General features: G+C 45.8%; 1 protein-coding gene and 1 pseudogene across 1 annotated transcript in view; both read left to right on the top strand.

Annotated features, from left to right (window-relative positions):
* Window positions 1-14,222, top strand: part of DNAH9 (dynein axonemal heavy chain 9) — a 420,192-nt gene that overhangs the window by 106,887 nt on the left and 299,083 nt on the right. The window contains exons 28-29 of the mRNA XM_065415313.1: window positions 4,316-4,420; window positions 12,615-12,772. Of these exons, the coding sequence (XP_065271385.1) occupies window positions 4,316-4,420; window positions 12,615-12,772 (263 nt within the window). The remainder of the gene's footprint in view (window positions 1-4,315; window positions 4,421-12,614; window positions 12,773-14,222) is intronic.
* Window positions 531-1,368, top strand: LOC135888102 (spartin-like; annotated as a pseudogene).

Consider the following 14,222-nt stretch of genomic DNA (forward strand, 5'->3'; position numbering starts at 1 on the left):
TGATTAGTTGTAGCTAAATTAGTCCCCATCATATTGTATGAGTAGTTGGGATTATTTTTTCCAATGTGCATTACTTTACATTTATCCACATTAAATTTCATTTGCCATTTTGTTGCCCAATCACTTAGTTTTGTGAGATCTTTTTGAAGTTCTTCACAGTCTGCTTTGGTCTTAACTATCTTGAGTAGTTTAGTATCGTCTGCAAAGTTTGCCACCTCACTGTTTACCCCTTTCTCCAGATCATTTATGAATAAGTTGAATAGGAGACAGGCAGTCACGTGGTTTGCAGGGCAGCAGGGATCACTGAGACAGTGGTGCAGAGGGAGCAGGTTGCCTGCGGGCGGCTCCAGTTCCTGACTTTGCCAGACTCTTCTCCTAAGTGTCCCCACAGGACTGCAGAAAGCCAAGTTATCCAAAGCCAGGATACTCTGAAGAATGCTAGATGACTGATGAATAGGCTGCAAAACTGAAAATAAAAGTAATTAACCCAAAAGTACAACAGAGACTGAAAGACTCATTTGGAAAAATAAATGGAACAAGAACAGGATCCTGCTATTCTAGAAGATGCAAACATTAAAGCTATTAAAGAAGAGATCAAGAAAGCCTTTATGTTTGTCAGTAAAGGACTGAATACTGATGAATTGGGTCAAAATAAGAAGCAAGGAACTACTACAAGCAAGGACTTGACCACTTGCTTAGAGGAGTTAGCATTCCATCACAAGGTCCTGAATGTACAGGATCCCAATGGGACTCTGCCAGACAAATGCAGCGAAAGATGCAAGAGACTTTACAAAATGTTAGAACTCGACTGAATATTCTAGAACAAAATACTCCTGCTATGCAAACTAATGCCATCACAATGAATGTGCCTCTAGAGGTGCCCAAGTTATACCCAGTGATTCCCACTAATGAAAAGCCAGCAAGGCTCCCTGCACCTAATTCTCTGATTCCACCATCTGGGCCTCCTGCAGCAAATGAAAACATTGCAACTACAAGCAAAGGGCAACCTCCAGCTATGAGTCCTTCATCTCCAAAAGCTCTCTCTCTACCACATGAAGCTCCTCAAGCTACTGATGGGCACTATACTGTATCTTATGGTACAGACTCTGGGGAGTTTTCATCATTTGGAGAGGACTACTACACAAAACGTTCTCAGCCACTCCCCTTGAAAGTCTAGGAGTAGATGCAGATGAATTGATCCTGGTTCCCCAAGGAGTACAGATATTCTCTAATTGCCATCATCTCAGAAAGGTGAATGGGAGAGCTGGGAGCATCCATGGCAGACCCACCATATGCTACCTTTTACAAAGAGAAGGTTTTTCTGGTTCCTCACCTGTACTTCCTCCCAAAGGTCTCCTCAGAACATAACATTAACCAGGAGATTCACCTACCAGTTTTCTATGTAAAGCCTCATGCCTCCAGAGAAGAATCAAGCCTTCATGCACTGGATGTTAGGAGGGCCCTGCTTTCTATCTGAACAGGATTAAACCATTTGGGGCTTCTCCTAGAGTATTTGTATCAGTTGCAGACAGGATGAAAGACCAACTGATTTCCACACACAGACTGTCTATATGGGTTTCGGGTTGCCTCATGACCAGCTGTGATAATTCTGTGGCACAACTCCTTCACAGAGTAACAGTGTGTTTTGCTGGAGCTCAGTCCACATCTATGGCTCCACTGAAAGATGCTTCCGTAGCAGAATTCTGCAGGACTGCTACTTCATCCTCTGTCCATGCCTTTGCCAAACATGACACCATCTTACCTGCTTCCAGAGATGATGCCACCTTTAGTGATGCCGTCCTTCAAACTGTCTTGGACTTATCTCTCAGCACCCAATGAGTGGCTTCTTGGGAGTCTCCATGGTGGAGCATCCATAGGGACAGATACTCGAAGAAGAAGGAGGTTACTTACCTTATAGTAACTCAAGTTTTTCGAGGTGTTTTATCCCAATAGGTGCTCCACCTCCTGCCCGCCCTCCTTCCCTTCTGCTCTGGAGCTAGGCATCACTGTTGAGAAGGAACTGAGTGGTAGCAGGCTCGTGCCTCCCTATCTGCCCTCACTCAGACCATGAGGCTCAGTTCTGCGCAGGTGCAAGCCTGTGGACACTACTTTCCAGATACCAGTTGAGAGTGCGCACATCCTATGGTGGAGCACCCATAGGGACAAAATACCTTGAAGAACTCAAGTAACTGGAAGGTCTTTAACCTCTCTTTCTGTCTGTAGATCTTCCTCCATTGCAGTCCAGCTTCCCCTCCTGCTCACAAAGTGTTGTTATTATTCATCCCACAGAAAAGTAAAAATCATGGATTTATGATATCCATTTCCTTGGAAATGCCTGTGATGTCATAAATTCAGCATTATGACTTCACTGTAGGGTCAAAGAGAAGGATAAACTGGACTGTAAGGGAGAGACCTTGTCTGAAACCCAACTAGATTTCACTCTGAACAGTTGGGCGTGGTGCATGGCCCTGACCCTAGGTTTAGATTTGCCCCACCCAAAGGAACAGTTATTTTCAGAGCAATGCAGCTAGCGTTGGTGAGTGTTGCTATACCTCAACTACCAGCTAAAATATCCTCTTAGGGCCAAACTCTGCACTGGCTTCCACCCTTTGTAGCCCCATTGTCACTGTAATCAGTGTAAATGATGTAAAACCAGAGCAGGATCTGACTCTTAGGACTTGTCTTCATTGTAGCATTAATTTGGGCTTGTCCTGTGTTTCTTCTAGTGCCGTTCCCTTCCACACACAAGACCCCCTCACCCAAGCGTGCTGCTGCTGCTGCTTTACAGCCAAGCTCTCTGGCCTGGCAGGAGTGTAAGCTAAAGCTCAAGACATGCTTACTTGGTCTGATAACGTGCCCACTTTGCACTGAGGACACAGGCTAACCCAGTGTGCCTTTTGGAGCATGCTATATTATGCCCTTGTCAGCTGCTGCATAATGGTCCATCACTCCAGAGAACACGTCTGAAAATGACATCCACCAGCTGTTGTCACCGCCAATCTAAGCCTCCCTCCTACTCAGTAAATAGCATGTGTCACCTGAGCCAATATGTTCAGTCACCTCTCAGGCCTTATATCAGCATAGCCCTCCATCTTAAGTTGGCCAGTATTAGGTGCCCACCTGAACAGCACGACTTTCCTTAAGAAACCTACATAAAACTGATCCCCCCAACGCATTCTCCTTACCAGGTTTATTTCATTCTCTGAGTTCATAGCCAGGTAGCAGTTGGTCCTTAACCCTAGCTCTATGGGTGCTGATATGGCACCATTTCCATTTTTCTTCATGCCCCTGTGAGGCAGGGTGGTTATCCCCATTGAACTGATGGGAACTGAGTCAGACAGGGTCTGTCTACATTGCATTGTAAACCTGGGTCTGTGGGACCCCAGCTTCTGGACTCAGTGTTTCCAAGACTGCACTTGAGCATCCATATTATACTGTAAACCTGGCCTTACAATTGCTGGGCCCAGGTCTCACGCCTTAGTGTGCAGGGTAGACAATACCCAAAAAGGCTAAGGGCCAGATTTCCAAAGGTGTTTAGGTGCCTAGTGGGATGTGCAGACCCACCTACATGAGTTAGACACCTGATCAGGCATTTTTGAAAATCCAGCTTGGCACCTATCTGCACCAAACTACCTGTGGAAATCTGGCACTAAGTTAGTTGACCAAGGTCAAAGTCTGTGGTCAGGCAGAGAATTGAACCCGCATCCCCTAGGTCCCAGCTTAGCACCCCAGGCACTGAGTGATCCTTCCTCCTCACCAGGAACAACATTGCTCCCTTCTTTGCTGATATTGCTTCTCTTGGGTTTCCTTCAGCTAAGGCCTGAGAGCTCATGTCCCATCTCAGTGCTGTTTGTGAACACTGACTGCTGTCTCTAGTGTGGGGATCTGGTCATTGACCTTGAGAGGGTCCAGTGAAACCTCCTGCACCTTCAATCACAGCATCAAGCTAAGCTGTTCAAATGTATTTTTATCCCTGTTCATCTGGTGCAGTAGAGTGACTCTGACATCCTTAAATCATCTTTTATTCAGTTTGTGGGCCTCCAAGGAAGCAAGACATCAGTAATTCAATACCAGTGACCTTTAAAAGGGATTCTTGTGCATGTATATTGAAAATGTGCAATTAACAAATCATGTAGCAAACTATGGAGAGCTATAAAGATTATAATTTATTGTGCCTGCTGTTTTGGTGCACTTTTCTGAACGCCCACAGTATACCAGAGATTGTTATAAATAAATAGGGTGGAAAATGGATTATCCATTTTTCTGTGAAACTAATGGCATTGGTAATTTTGCTCTTGTACTTCTTTTGTTGCAGTCTTGTGGAAATATTTACAAAGGCCTTTCCCAGACGGGTGCCTGGGGCTGTTTTGATGAATTTAATAGAATCTCAGTGGAGGTCCTTTCAGTGGTGGCTGTACAGGTAAGTGAAGAGTACTCACAGTCATGCGCTTGGTGATCACTGCAGCCATCAAGCACCAAAGTCTTTGTGGTGGAGTTAAACCCAGATGTAATTTTCAGCTGAAGTTTGATTGCTGAAGTTAAGTGCACTTGTGTCCACCACTTCCCACAGCTGCCTAATTGTTGGACAGTCCCATAGCATATGCATCAGGGTTCCTTTTTTCTTTATACAGCACCAACAAACATCAGATGACCAGGCCACTTCTTGCACAACCCCTGTGTGTCCAGTACACTTTGGATAGACTCTTTTGCTATATCAGGTGTAGCCCGAGAGCCACAGAAGCATTGTTAACATGCTGTAACATGCTCTGCCATTGGGGTTCTTTCATGGGCTGTGATAACTCCTCTTCCCACAAAGTACTTGCACTCTGCTGAGGGTGGCAGGTCATATCCTTGCTTTAGGGTTAGAAAAGAGATACAGCCCTCATCCTTGACCAGTTGGGAGAGCCATATGATGCCTTTGCTCAGCCAGTTCTTCCAAATTACAGATTTTCCCCCCAGTTTGCACGTCTGCGTTACCCCAGATACATGCTTTTGCATGATGGTGCATATGAAATTGGTGCCTCATAGCTAGAATAGCCCAGACCCTTCATGCACCCACCATTGTAGGCACCTTATTTTTCTCCATCAGACAAAAAAGTGGAACCGAGCAGACCAATGCTTGATCATTTTGAGGGAATTTCTTATGACAAATTTTCACAGATCTATATGCAAAATTACTCTACTAGGATTATGAGAATTTGTAACCCCTTGTGCAACAATTACAAAGCTTAATTTTAGTGCTGAGAACTGACTTTACTGTAACCTACATGCTTATCTTGGCCAGTAAATCTGTCTCTTTCCATATGGAGACGAGATGGAAATAGGTTTTTATGTGGGGAAGAGGGATTCTGAGGCTGATTCAAAGCCCACTGAAGTCAGTGGGAGTCATTCCATTGGATTTCCCAGGGAGAGCCACAGCCTTTATGCATGTATATATTGAGGATACATTGATAGCACAGAACCATGGAAAGCAGAGATGGGAAAGAGCTATTAAATCTTCTTCCCTGCTTTGCCTCTTGCTTTTCTTCCTTCCAACATGTTTCTGGTCCTTTTCTCATGCTGCCTAGCCTGAAAGTTTGAATTTTCATTCCAGAAGTTGCATACTAAGGCTTGCATTACATGCTTCAATGTCATAATAAGATAAAAGTGAATCGGGAAATAGTAACCAATAAGGAGGTTAGAGCTGTGCTAGTTTTGGGTGAAACAAGCATTTTTGGCCCCTCAGCAAAACTAGCCCAGGTCCACACAAATCTTTGCTGAACATTCTTTTCACATTCACCCTTGGTACCTCAGGCAGGAAAAGGGGTGTCACTCAAAGGTGTGCCCCAAACCAGTGAATTTCCTTGCTGGTTCCCCAAGGGACCCACTGAAACCTGGCAGATTCATCTGAGTTGTGCTTTGAGTGTCAAGAGCATATGACTCCAAACTCAGAACAAAACACGGGGGCTGTGAAACCTGCAAGCAGCGCCCGAAAAGTTTGGTGAGGCCAAACTGGCTGAGCTATAAGTGCCCATTTCTTTATGTCACTGGTATTCAGTCTCTTCATACTGGGGTCTGCTTTTCCACACCAAGTACAAGAACCCCCTGAGACCCTCCTCCCGTGTAGCTGGGGGTCTAGCCGTGATTTGGCTCTATGGGAAGGGCAATGCTGTCACAACCCCCTGACACTTGTTCCTGACCCCCAAGCTGAGAACCCATGGGCTAAATGGACAAGGTCACTCTAACTGGCTGGGTTTCTCTTACATCACCTTTGACCTCTTACATCACATTACATTTTGTAAGCAAGTGTGAAAAATCGTGACACAAATTTTCAGGGGGTGGTGGTATAGTTGTGTCTTTAAAACAAAGGCCATAATATTGGGACAGTCTCGATAATATTAGCATGTCATAAGCATTAGATCACCTGACATCCCCAAAGAACCACCTGACTGCTTAGATGAGTTTATGGATCATTCTTTCTTAACTTGTGTTCTGTCACATTACAGTTTAAAGTCCACAGTCAAGGGGGTCCTTGAGGATGTACAAATAAAAAGGGAAGCTTGACCAAAGGAACCCAGAGATGACTCAGCGTCCTTTCTCCAGGAGTTAGAATGGTTCTTTCTCCAGGAGTTAGAATGCTGCAGCTGAATAAGTGACACTAGTGCTGTTCTGTCACCATGTTTGCTAGCTGCCATTAGGAGCAGCCATAGCAATATGTCATGGGTTGTCTTATTGATACTGCTAATGTCAGTGTGGTTTCTTGCAGAAGAAAGGCAATTGGTTACAATTTAAGGCAGCTCAGTGGTGTTCTGATTCCACTAGTGAAAAAATGTGGAGTTCCTTTCCCTCACTGAAAATAATGTTACGTAAAACATTAGTTAGCGTTAGAAGATTCAAATCTGCTGTGAACTTGATAAATGAGAAGTATAGAGATGTGATCAATAAAATGAGAAAAAAAGAGAAACAAAAAGTTAATAGAAGGAACGGAGTAGGTGGCACCTAGCTATATTTGTTATATAATATTTGATACAGTGTCTCACCAAATATTACGTAAGTGATCTTACTCAAGTGCTCAGCAAGATAGATGCCAGTTTGCTTGGGAACAATAAAACTTCCCTACAGCATCTTGCAGGGGTGCAATGAGGGGGCCCCAGGGGACCCAGGTTCTCCCACTTGGCCATAAACACTGCCCGGTAGGAGGGGAGGTCCCAATTGGTCCTGGTCTCTCTGGTGGAAGAGGAGTGGAGGGGAGAAATCCCAGCTGGTCTCTCTCACCTGGCTTCCTGCTTCCCAGAACCAGTGAGCTGCCATCTCCTCATGCTTCCTCCTCCATCTCTTCCATGCCCATGCCACCTGGCAGGTAACCTGGCCCCCCTTCTTAGGAAAATTCTGGTTGCACCCCAGGCACCTGTGAGCAGTACTGGATAGGGGGCATCAGATAGCAGGTTGCAGGGGAGAGGTTGTAGTACTTCTGTCAGGCTGGTGACACTGCCTTGAGAATTGTGAATGACAGATGGTGCCAGGGACAACCCTCAGGCTTTTCCAGCCTCTGCCGCTGTGTCTGGCCCAGTGTTAGAAAATGAGGGTGGATGGGTACTTCATCCTGGTGTGAAGTGTGATGATAACTGAATTATCATCTCTTCAGACCATCCATTGGTTCAGGGCTGCGGTCAGGTACCAGCACTCTGGGTGGGCTAAGCTGAGCTGGTGAGCTGCTGTAATCTCTGCAGTGGTTCTGACAAGGGGTTCTGTGGTTGCGGTTGTTGGAGAGTCCTCCTTCCTGTATAGTGATGGCTCAAGTTTTTATGAACCACTTGTAAGTTATTCTGTGTATCAGTTCTCTGCTGTAATGGTTGGAGGTTGATAAACAGTGTCACAGACAAAGTTTAAGTCAAGAGTGTGTCCAGCTGTGTGACTGGGACAAATGGCTACTTTGGGAGAGTTCCATAGCTGTCTTGAAAGATGATGGTTCCTAGATTAGTGGGTAAGAAGTGGCATCAGATTATCTCCATTAGCTCTGAGAAGAAACTTGTGGAGCTTTTGGGTTGTCTGCAGATTACTTAGATTCCTGCAGTGTGTCAATTGAATTAATCCATCAGATGATTTGTGTCTCTCCTGTAGTTTTAGCAGCCTTCAAATGGTCCTGCCTACCAGGAGAGCAAGGCTGGAGGTGAAAATACAGACGCTATCCTAAAATAGTGGGATCTTAGACAGAGCTGTATCATCCTAAAAGTATAACTGGGTTCAAAAAAGAATTACCGGTAGATACTTTCCTGGAGGATAGGTCTATCAATGGCTCTTAGCCAAGATGGTCAGGGACGCAACCCCATGTTTTGGGTGTCCCAGAACCTCCACCTGCCAGAAGCTTGGACTGGGCGACAGGGGATGGATCACTCGATAAATTGTTCTGTTCATTCCTTTGGAAGCATCTGGCACTGGCCACTGTTGGAAGGCAGGGTACTGGGCTAGATGGACCATTGGTCTAATCCAGTAGGGCCGTTCTTATCCTTATCTTTACCTGGTAGCAGTCTTACTGCTATGGAGCATAAAGGTGGAGAGAGAAGGAGGTCTCTGTAGGCAAGGCCCTGGATACTGTACAGCACATTGGACCCAAATTCTGTAATGTGCATTTGTTACGAGAGATCACCTCTCTGTGACATACCACCACAGTGGAGATCAGCAGCGGTGCCCAAGCTCCCTGAGTATAAATGAGAAGGAGTGGCTGTCAGGGTATTCTCTGGAAGGAGCCATGGGTTTGGAACTCTCTCCCATGCCTTGGTGTGCCAGAGCCTGGAGTGCTGAGCCTTTCGGGCATGCTGCAAAGCCCAGATTCCACCCCGTCTGGAGTCAGGCTGTGGAGGTTTAGTGTGGGCTGAGAGAGAGACTTAAGGGCAGTGTTTTTGTTTGTGTGGTGATTTCTCATTTATGGGATAGGCAGCCAGAGCACTAGATGGGCTCCTGAAATTGTATTCTAAAAATTGGAAGCAGTAAAGAAATAAATAACATTACAGTATCAGACAGTAGCACCAGTTTTTACATGAAATGAAACTCCCAGGGAGAATATGTAACACTGCTTCTGTGTTTCATTTCTTTGCATTGGAGCACAAGAAAATGAAGGGAAGGGTATGTTAAATGTCAGTGCAACTTGTCGTATTGGAAAGTATTTTTGGACTACATCTGCCTAGGGCAGGGATTCTCAAACTTTACCATAGCACAGAGCATGTTTTTAATACATTGATTGTCTCACAGCCACCTCCCCTGATATTTGGGATTGCACCAGGCCTCTGTGAACCACAGTTTGGGAGCCTTTGGTCTAGTCAGGGCCGGCTCCAGGGTGTTTGCCGTCCCAAGCGGTGAAAAAACAACAACAAAAAACCCTGCCATCGCAATTGGTGGCACTTCGGCGGCAGCTCCACCGCGCCGCTTTCTTCTTCGGCGGCAATTCGGCGGCAGGTCCTTCCCTCCGAGAGGGACCGAGGGACCCGCCGCCGAAGAGCCCGATGTGCCGCCCCTTCCCCTTAGCTGCCCCAAGCACCTGCTTGCTGAGCTGGTGCCTGGAGCCGGCCCTGGACCATAGAATAGGTACATTTGTACATTATACATTGATTGATGTATTAATCACTGCTGGAATCCTGTGTCCAGTTCTGGTGCCCACAGTTCAAGAAGGATGTTAATAAATTGCAGAGGATTCAGAGAAGAGCCACAAGAATGATTAAAGGATTGGAAAACCTGCCTTATAGTGACAGAGTCAAAGAGCTCAGTCTATCTAGCTTAACAAAGAGAAGGTTAAGGGGTGACTTGATCACAGCCTGTAAGTACATACATGGGGAACAAATATCTAGTAATAAGTTCTTCAGTATAGAACAAGCCAATGTCTGAAAGTTGAAGATAGACAAATTCAGATGGGAAAGAAGACATACAGTACATTTTTAACGGTGAGAGTAATTAACCATTGGATCAATTTACCAAGGGCCGTGGTGGATGCTCCGTCACTGACAATTTTACTTTGGGGCAGTTCTCCGGCCTGTGGTTACGCAGGAGGTCAGACTAGATGATCACAGTAGTCCCTTCAGGCTTCGGAGTCTATGAAGCTATGATAACTGGGACTTTTTGTCCATATTTGAGTTTGCATTCCAATGTCACATAGGTTTCCCCCCCCCCCCACCAAACTGTGTACAATGTTGTTAGTAAAAGAACAACTATAAACCACAGACTTCTCAGGGGGACCCAGCAGAAATAAGTCAGCACAGATACTATACTGTGGTCTGTTCTTTATAGCTGAATGCTCAAACTAAAACAACAGAGGGTCCTGTGGCACCTTTAAGACTAACAGAAGTATTGGGAGCATAAGCTTTCGTGGGTAAGAACCTCACTTCTTCAGATGCAAGTAATGGAAATCTCCAGAGGCAGGTATAAATCAGTATGGAGATAACGAGGTTAGTTCAATCAGGGAGGGTGAGGTGCTCTGCTAGCAGTTGAGGTGTGAACACCAAGGGAGGAGAAACTGCTTCTGTAGTTGGATAGCCATTCACAGTCTTTGTTTAATCCTGATCTGATGGTGTCAAATTTGCAAATGAACTGGAGCTCAGCAGTTTCTCTTTGGAGTCTGGTCCTGAAGTTTTTTTGCTGTAAGATGGCTACCTTTACATCTGCTATTGTGTGGCCGGGGAGGTTGAAGTGTTCTCCTACAGGTTTTTGTATATTGCCATTCCTGATATCTGACTTGTGTCCATTTATCCTCTTGCGTAGTGACTGTCCAGTTTGGCCAATGTACATAGCAGAGGGGCATTGTTGGCACATGATGGCATATATAACATTGGTGGACGTGCAGGTGAATGAGCCGGTGATGTTGTAGCTGATCTGGTTAGGTCCTGTGATGGTGTTGCTGGTGTAGATATGTGGGCAGAGTTGGCATCGAGGTTTGTTGCATGGGTTGGTTCCTGAGTTAGAGTTGTTATGGTGCGGTGCGTGGTTGCTGGTGAGAATATGCTTAAGGTTGGCGGGTTGTCTGTGGGCGAGGACTGGCCTGCCTCCCAAGGTCTGTGAAAGTGAGGGATCATTGTCCAGGATGGGTTGTAGATCACTGATGATGCGTTGGAGAGGTTTAAGCTGAGGACTGTAGGTGATGGCCAGTGGAGTTCTGTTGGTTTCTTTTTTGGGCCTGTCTTGTAGCAGGAGGCTTCTGGGTACACGTCTGGCTCTGTTGATTTGTTTCTTTATTTCCTTGTGTGGGTATCGTAGCTTTGAGAATGCTTGGTGAAGATCTTGTAGGTGTTGGTCTCTGTCTGAGGGGTTGGAGCAGATGCGGTTGTACCTCAGTGCTTGGTTGTAGACGATGGATCGTATGGTGTGTCCGGGGTGGAAGCTGGAGGCATGAAGGTAGGCATAGCGGTCGGTGGGTTTTCGGTATAGGGTGGTGTTAACGTGGCCATCGCTTATTTGTACTGTGGTGTCTAGGAAGTGGACCTCCCGTGTAGATTGGTCCAGGCTGAGGTTGATGGTGGGGTGGAAGCTGTTGAAATCATGGTGGAATTCTTCCAGGGTCTCCTTCCCATGGGTCCAGATGATGAAGATGTCATCAATGTAGCGTAGGTAGAGAAGGGGCTTGAGTGGACGAGAGCTGAGGAAGCGTTGTTCCAGGTCAGCCATAAAAATGTTGGCATATTGTGGGGCCATGCGGGTGCCCATAGCGGTGCCACTGGTCTGGAGGTATATATAGTCACCAAATTTGAAATAATTGTGCATGAGGATAAAGTCACAGAGCTCAGCAATAAGTTGTGCTGTGTCATCATCAGGGATACTGTTCCTGACAGCTTGTATTCCATCTGTGTGTGGGATGTTTGTGTAGAGAGCCTCTACATCCATGGTGGCTAGGATGGTGTTTTCTGGGAGGTCACCAACGCATTGTAGTTTTCTCAGGAAATCTGTGGTGTCACAGAGATAGCTGGGAGTGCTGGTGGCATAGGGTCTGAGTAGGGAGTCCACATATCCAGACAGTCCTTCAGTGAGAGTGCCAATGCCCGAGATGATGGGGCGTCCAGGATTTCCAGGTTTGTGGATCTTGGGTAGTAGATAGAATAACCCCGGTCGGGGCTCTAAGGGTATGTTGATTTGTTCCTGTGTTAGTGTAGGGAGTGTCCTGAGTAGATGGTGCAGTTTCTTAGTGTATTCCTCAGTGGGATCTGAGGAAAGTGGCCTGTAGAATTTGGTATTGGAGAGTTGTCTGGCAGCCTCCTTCTGGTAGTCAGACCTGTTCATGATGACAACAGCACCTCCTTTATCAGCCTCTTTGATGATAATGTCAGGGTGGTTTCTGAGGCTGTGGATGGCATTGCGTTCTGCACGACTTAGGTTATGAGGCAAGGGATGTTGTTTTTCCACAATTTCTGCCTGTGCACGTCGGCGGAAGCATTCTATGTATAGGTCCAGGCTGTCATTTCGACCCTCAGGAGGAGTCCATGTGGAGTTCTTCTTCCTGTGTTGTTGGTGGGAGGGTATCTGTGTATCAGTGCGCTGTTCAGTGTTATCTTGAAAGTATTCTTTGAGTCGGAGGCGGCGAAAGTAGGCTTCCAGATCACCGCAGAACTGTATACTGTATACTGTATACAAACTAAAACAGTGACTCCGGTTCTCAGGTGAAAAGTATACAGGATGCCATAAGGGACAAAAAGCAACGTTTCAATTTCCTTGGAGAAGACATTAATTTGATTCCTTCTGTTGGCATTTTCATTACAATGAACCCTGGCTATGCTGGACGAACTGAACTACCCGAGAACTTGAAAGCTCTTTTCAGGTAAGGTGCAGATCAGCTTTTGTGCCCTGTTTAATAAACTAGTTCCTTTACTTTTGTCAGTGTCGTCAGGGGACTCAGAACACAGCTGCCTTTCCATTCACTTTTATTAATAGATAGCTCAGATCTTGGACAAAAAGTCTTGGTTTATGAACATTCAGGGAAGAGAAACAGGCACAAGTCTCTGAGCTGTTAAAAGCAGCTTTTGGCATCTGGCTGGCTCAGGGGCATGGTGATGGAATCCTTTCATCACAAGTTCAAATCTGGCCCAGGCTGGCGGTGGCCAAAGGTTGTTGCCACCTCATGGTTATTCAGTGGCCTCTGCGAAATGGATTGGCATTCCCAGTCCAGTTCCTAGTGTGACACATTACAAACCCCACTGTCAGTTCGTATTCATTGGTCATAGAGCTGAGCAAATAATTGATCATTTGGTGGATGACCTGAAAAGATGGGGAAAAAAATCAGTTTTTCTAAGCAAGTACATTTTATTTTTCTGAAACAAAAAACTGAAAACATTTTCTTAGGTCAAACAAAATGTTTCTATTGTTTATTCAAAGTGACATTTTCTAAACAAAATACCGATTGAAAACAAAATGTAGAAATGGTTCATGGTGTAAATGTCAAATTGAACTGTTTGACATTTCCAATTTTATTTTTTATTTGTTTTTCAGCCAAAACTGTTCCCCAAATTCAGCCCCCCATTCATGCCCCCCAAATGCTTTTTTTGTGTGAACTCACTGTTTGTCCAGAACATCTTGCCCAACTCTAATTAGCCCAATGTCTGTCTCAGCAGAGGGGCCTAGTATGGCACAGGCCCTGCTGACAGAGCTGCCCCTCAACCCTTGTGATGACCCCTTCCACCCTGGAGGGCAGGAAGTCCTGGGAGGCTTGCCTCAGCATGGCCCATGCCGTGTCTCTTCTAGACGCAGAGGAGACTTAGGGCCAGTTTTTTAAGGATATTTAAGCACTTTTAAAGATGCAGGTAGGTCCTTATCTGCAACTTCAGGTCCCCGAATACCTTTGAAATCTATCCCTTAGGGTATGTCTGCACTGCAATTAAACACCCGCGTTTGGCCCATATTAGCTGAGTTGGGCTTGCACGGATCAGACTAAGGGGCTGTTTGACCTCAGTGTAGCCGTTTGGCATTGGGTTAGAGCCCAAACATCTACACCACAATTTTATGAGCCCGAGTTAGCTGATTCGGGCCAACTACAGGTGTAGAAGACATACTTGTGTGTCCGGCGCTCGGTAAGCACCTTTCATTGCAGGTATTGGCAAAACACCCTCACTATCTGACAGTCACATCTGCTGTCAGCATCACCCTGCTCCTAGGCCATCCCCTTTGTAGAACACTATTGCCTGCTTTGTAGGCCCTTATGTTTCCTTGCAAACATGCCAAGGTGTTTGACAGAGCTGCCTCCAGAGTATTGTAGGATGGGAGGGGGAATACCA

This window comes from Emys orbicularis, chromosome 13 (genome assembly GCF_028017835.1).
Source record: "Emys orbicularis isolate rEmyOrb1 chromosome 13, rEmyOrb1.hap1, whole genome shotgun sequence".
Classification (NCBI taxonomy): Eukaryota; Metazoa; Chordata; order Testudines; family Emydidae; genus Emys; species Emys orbicularis.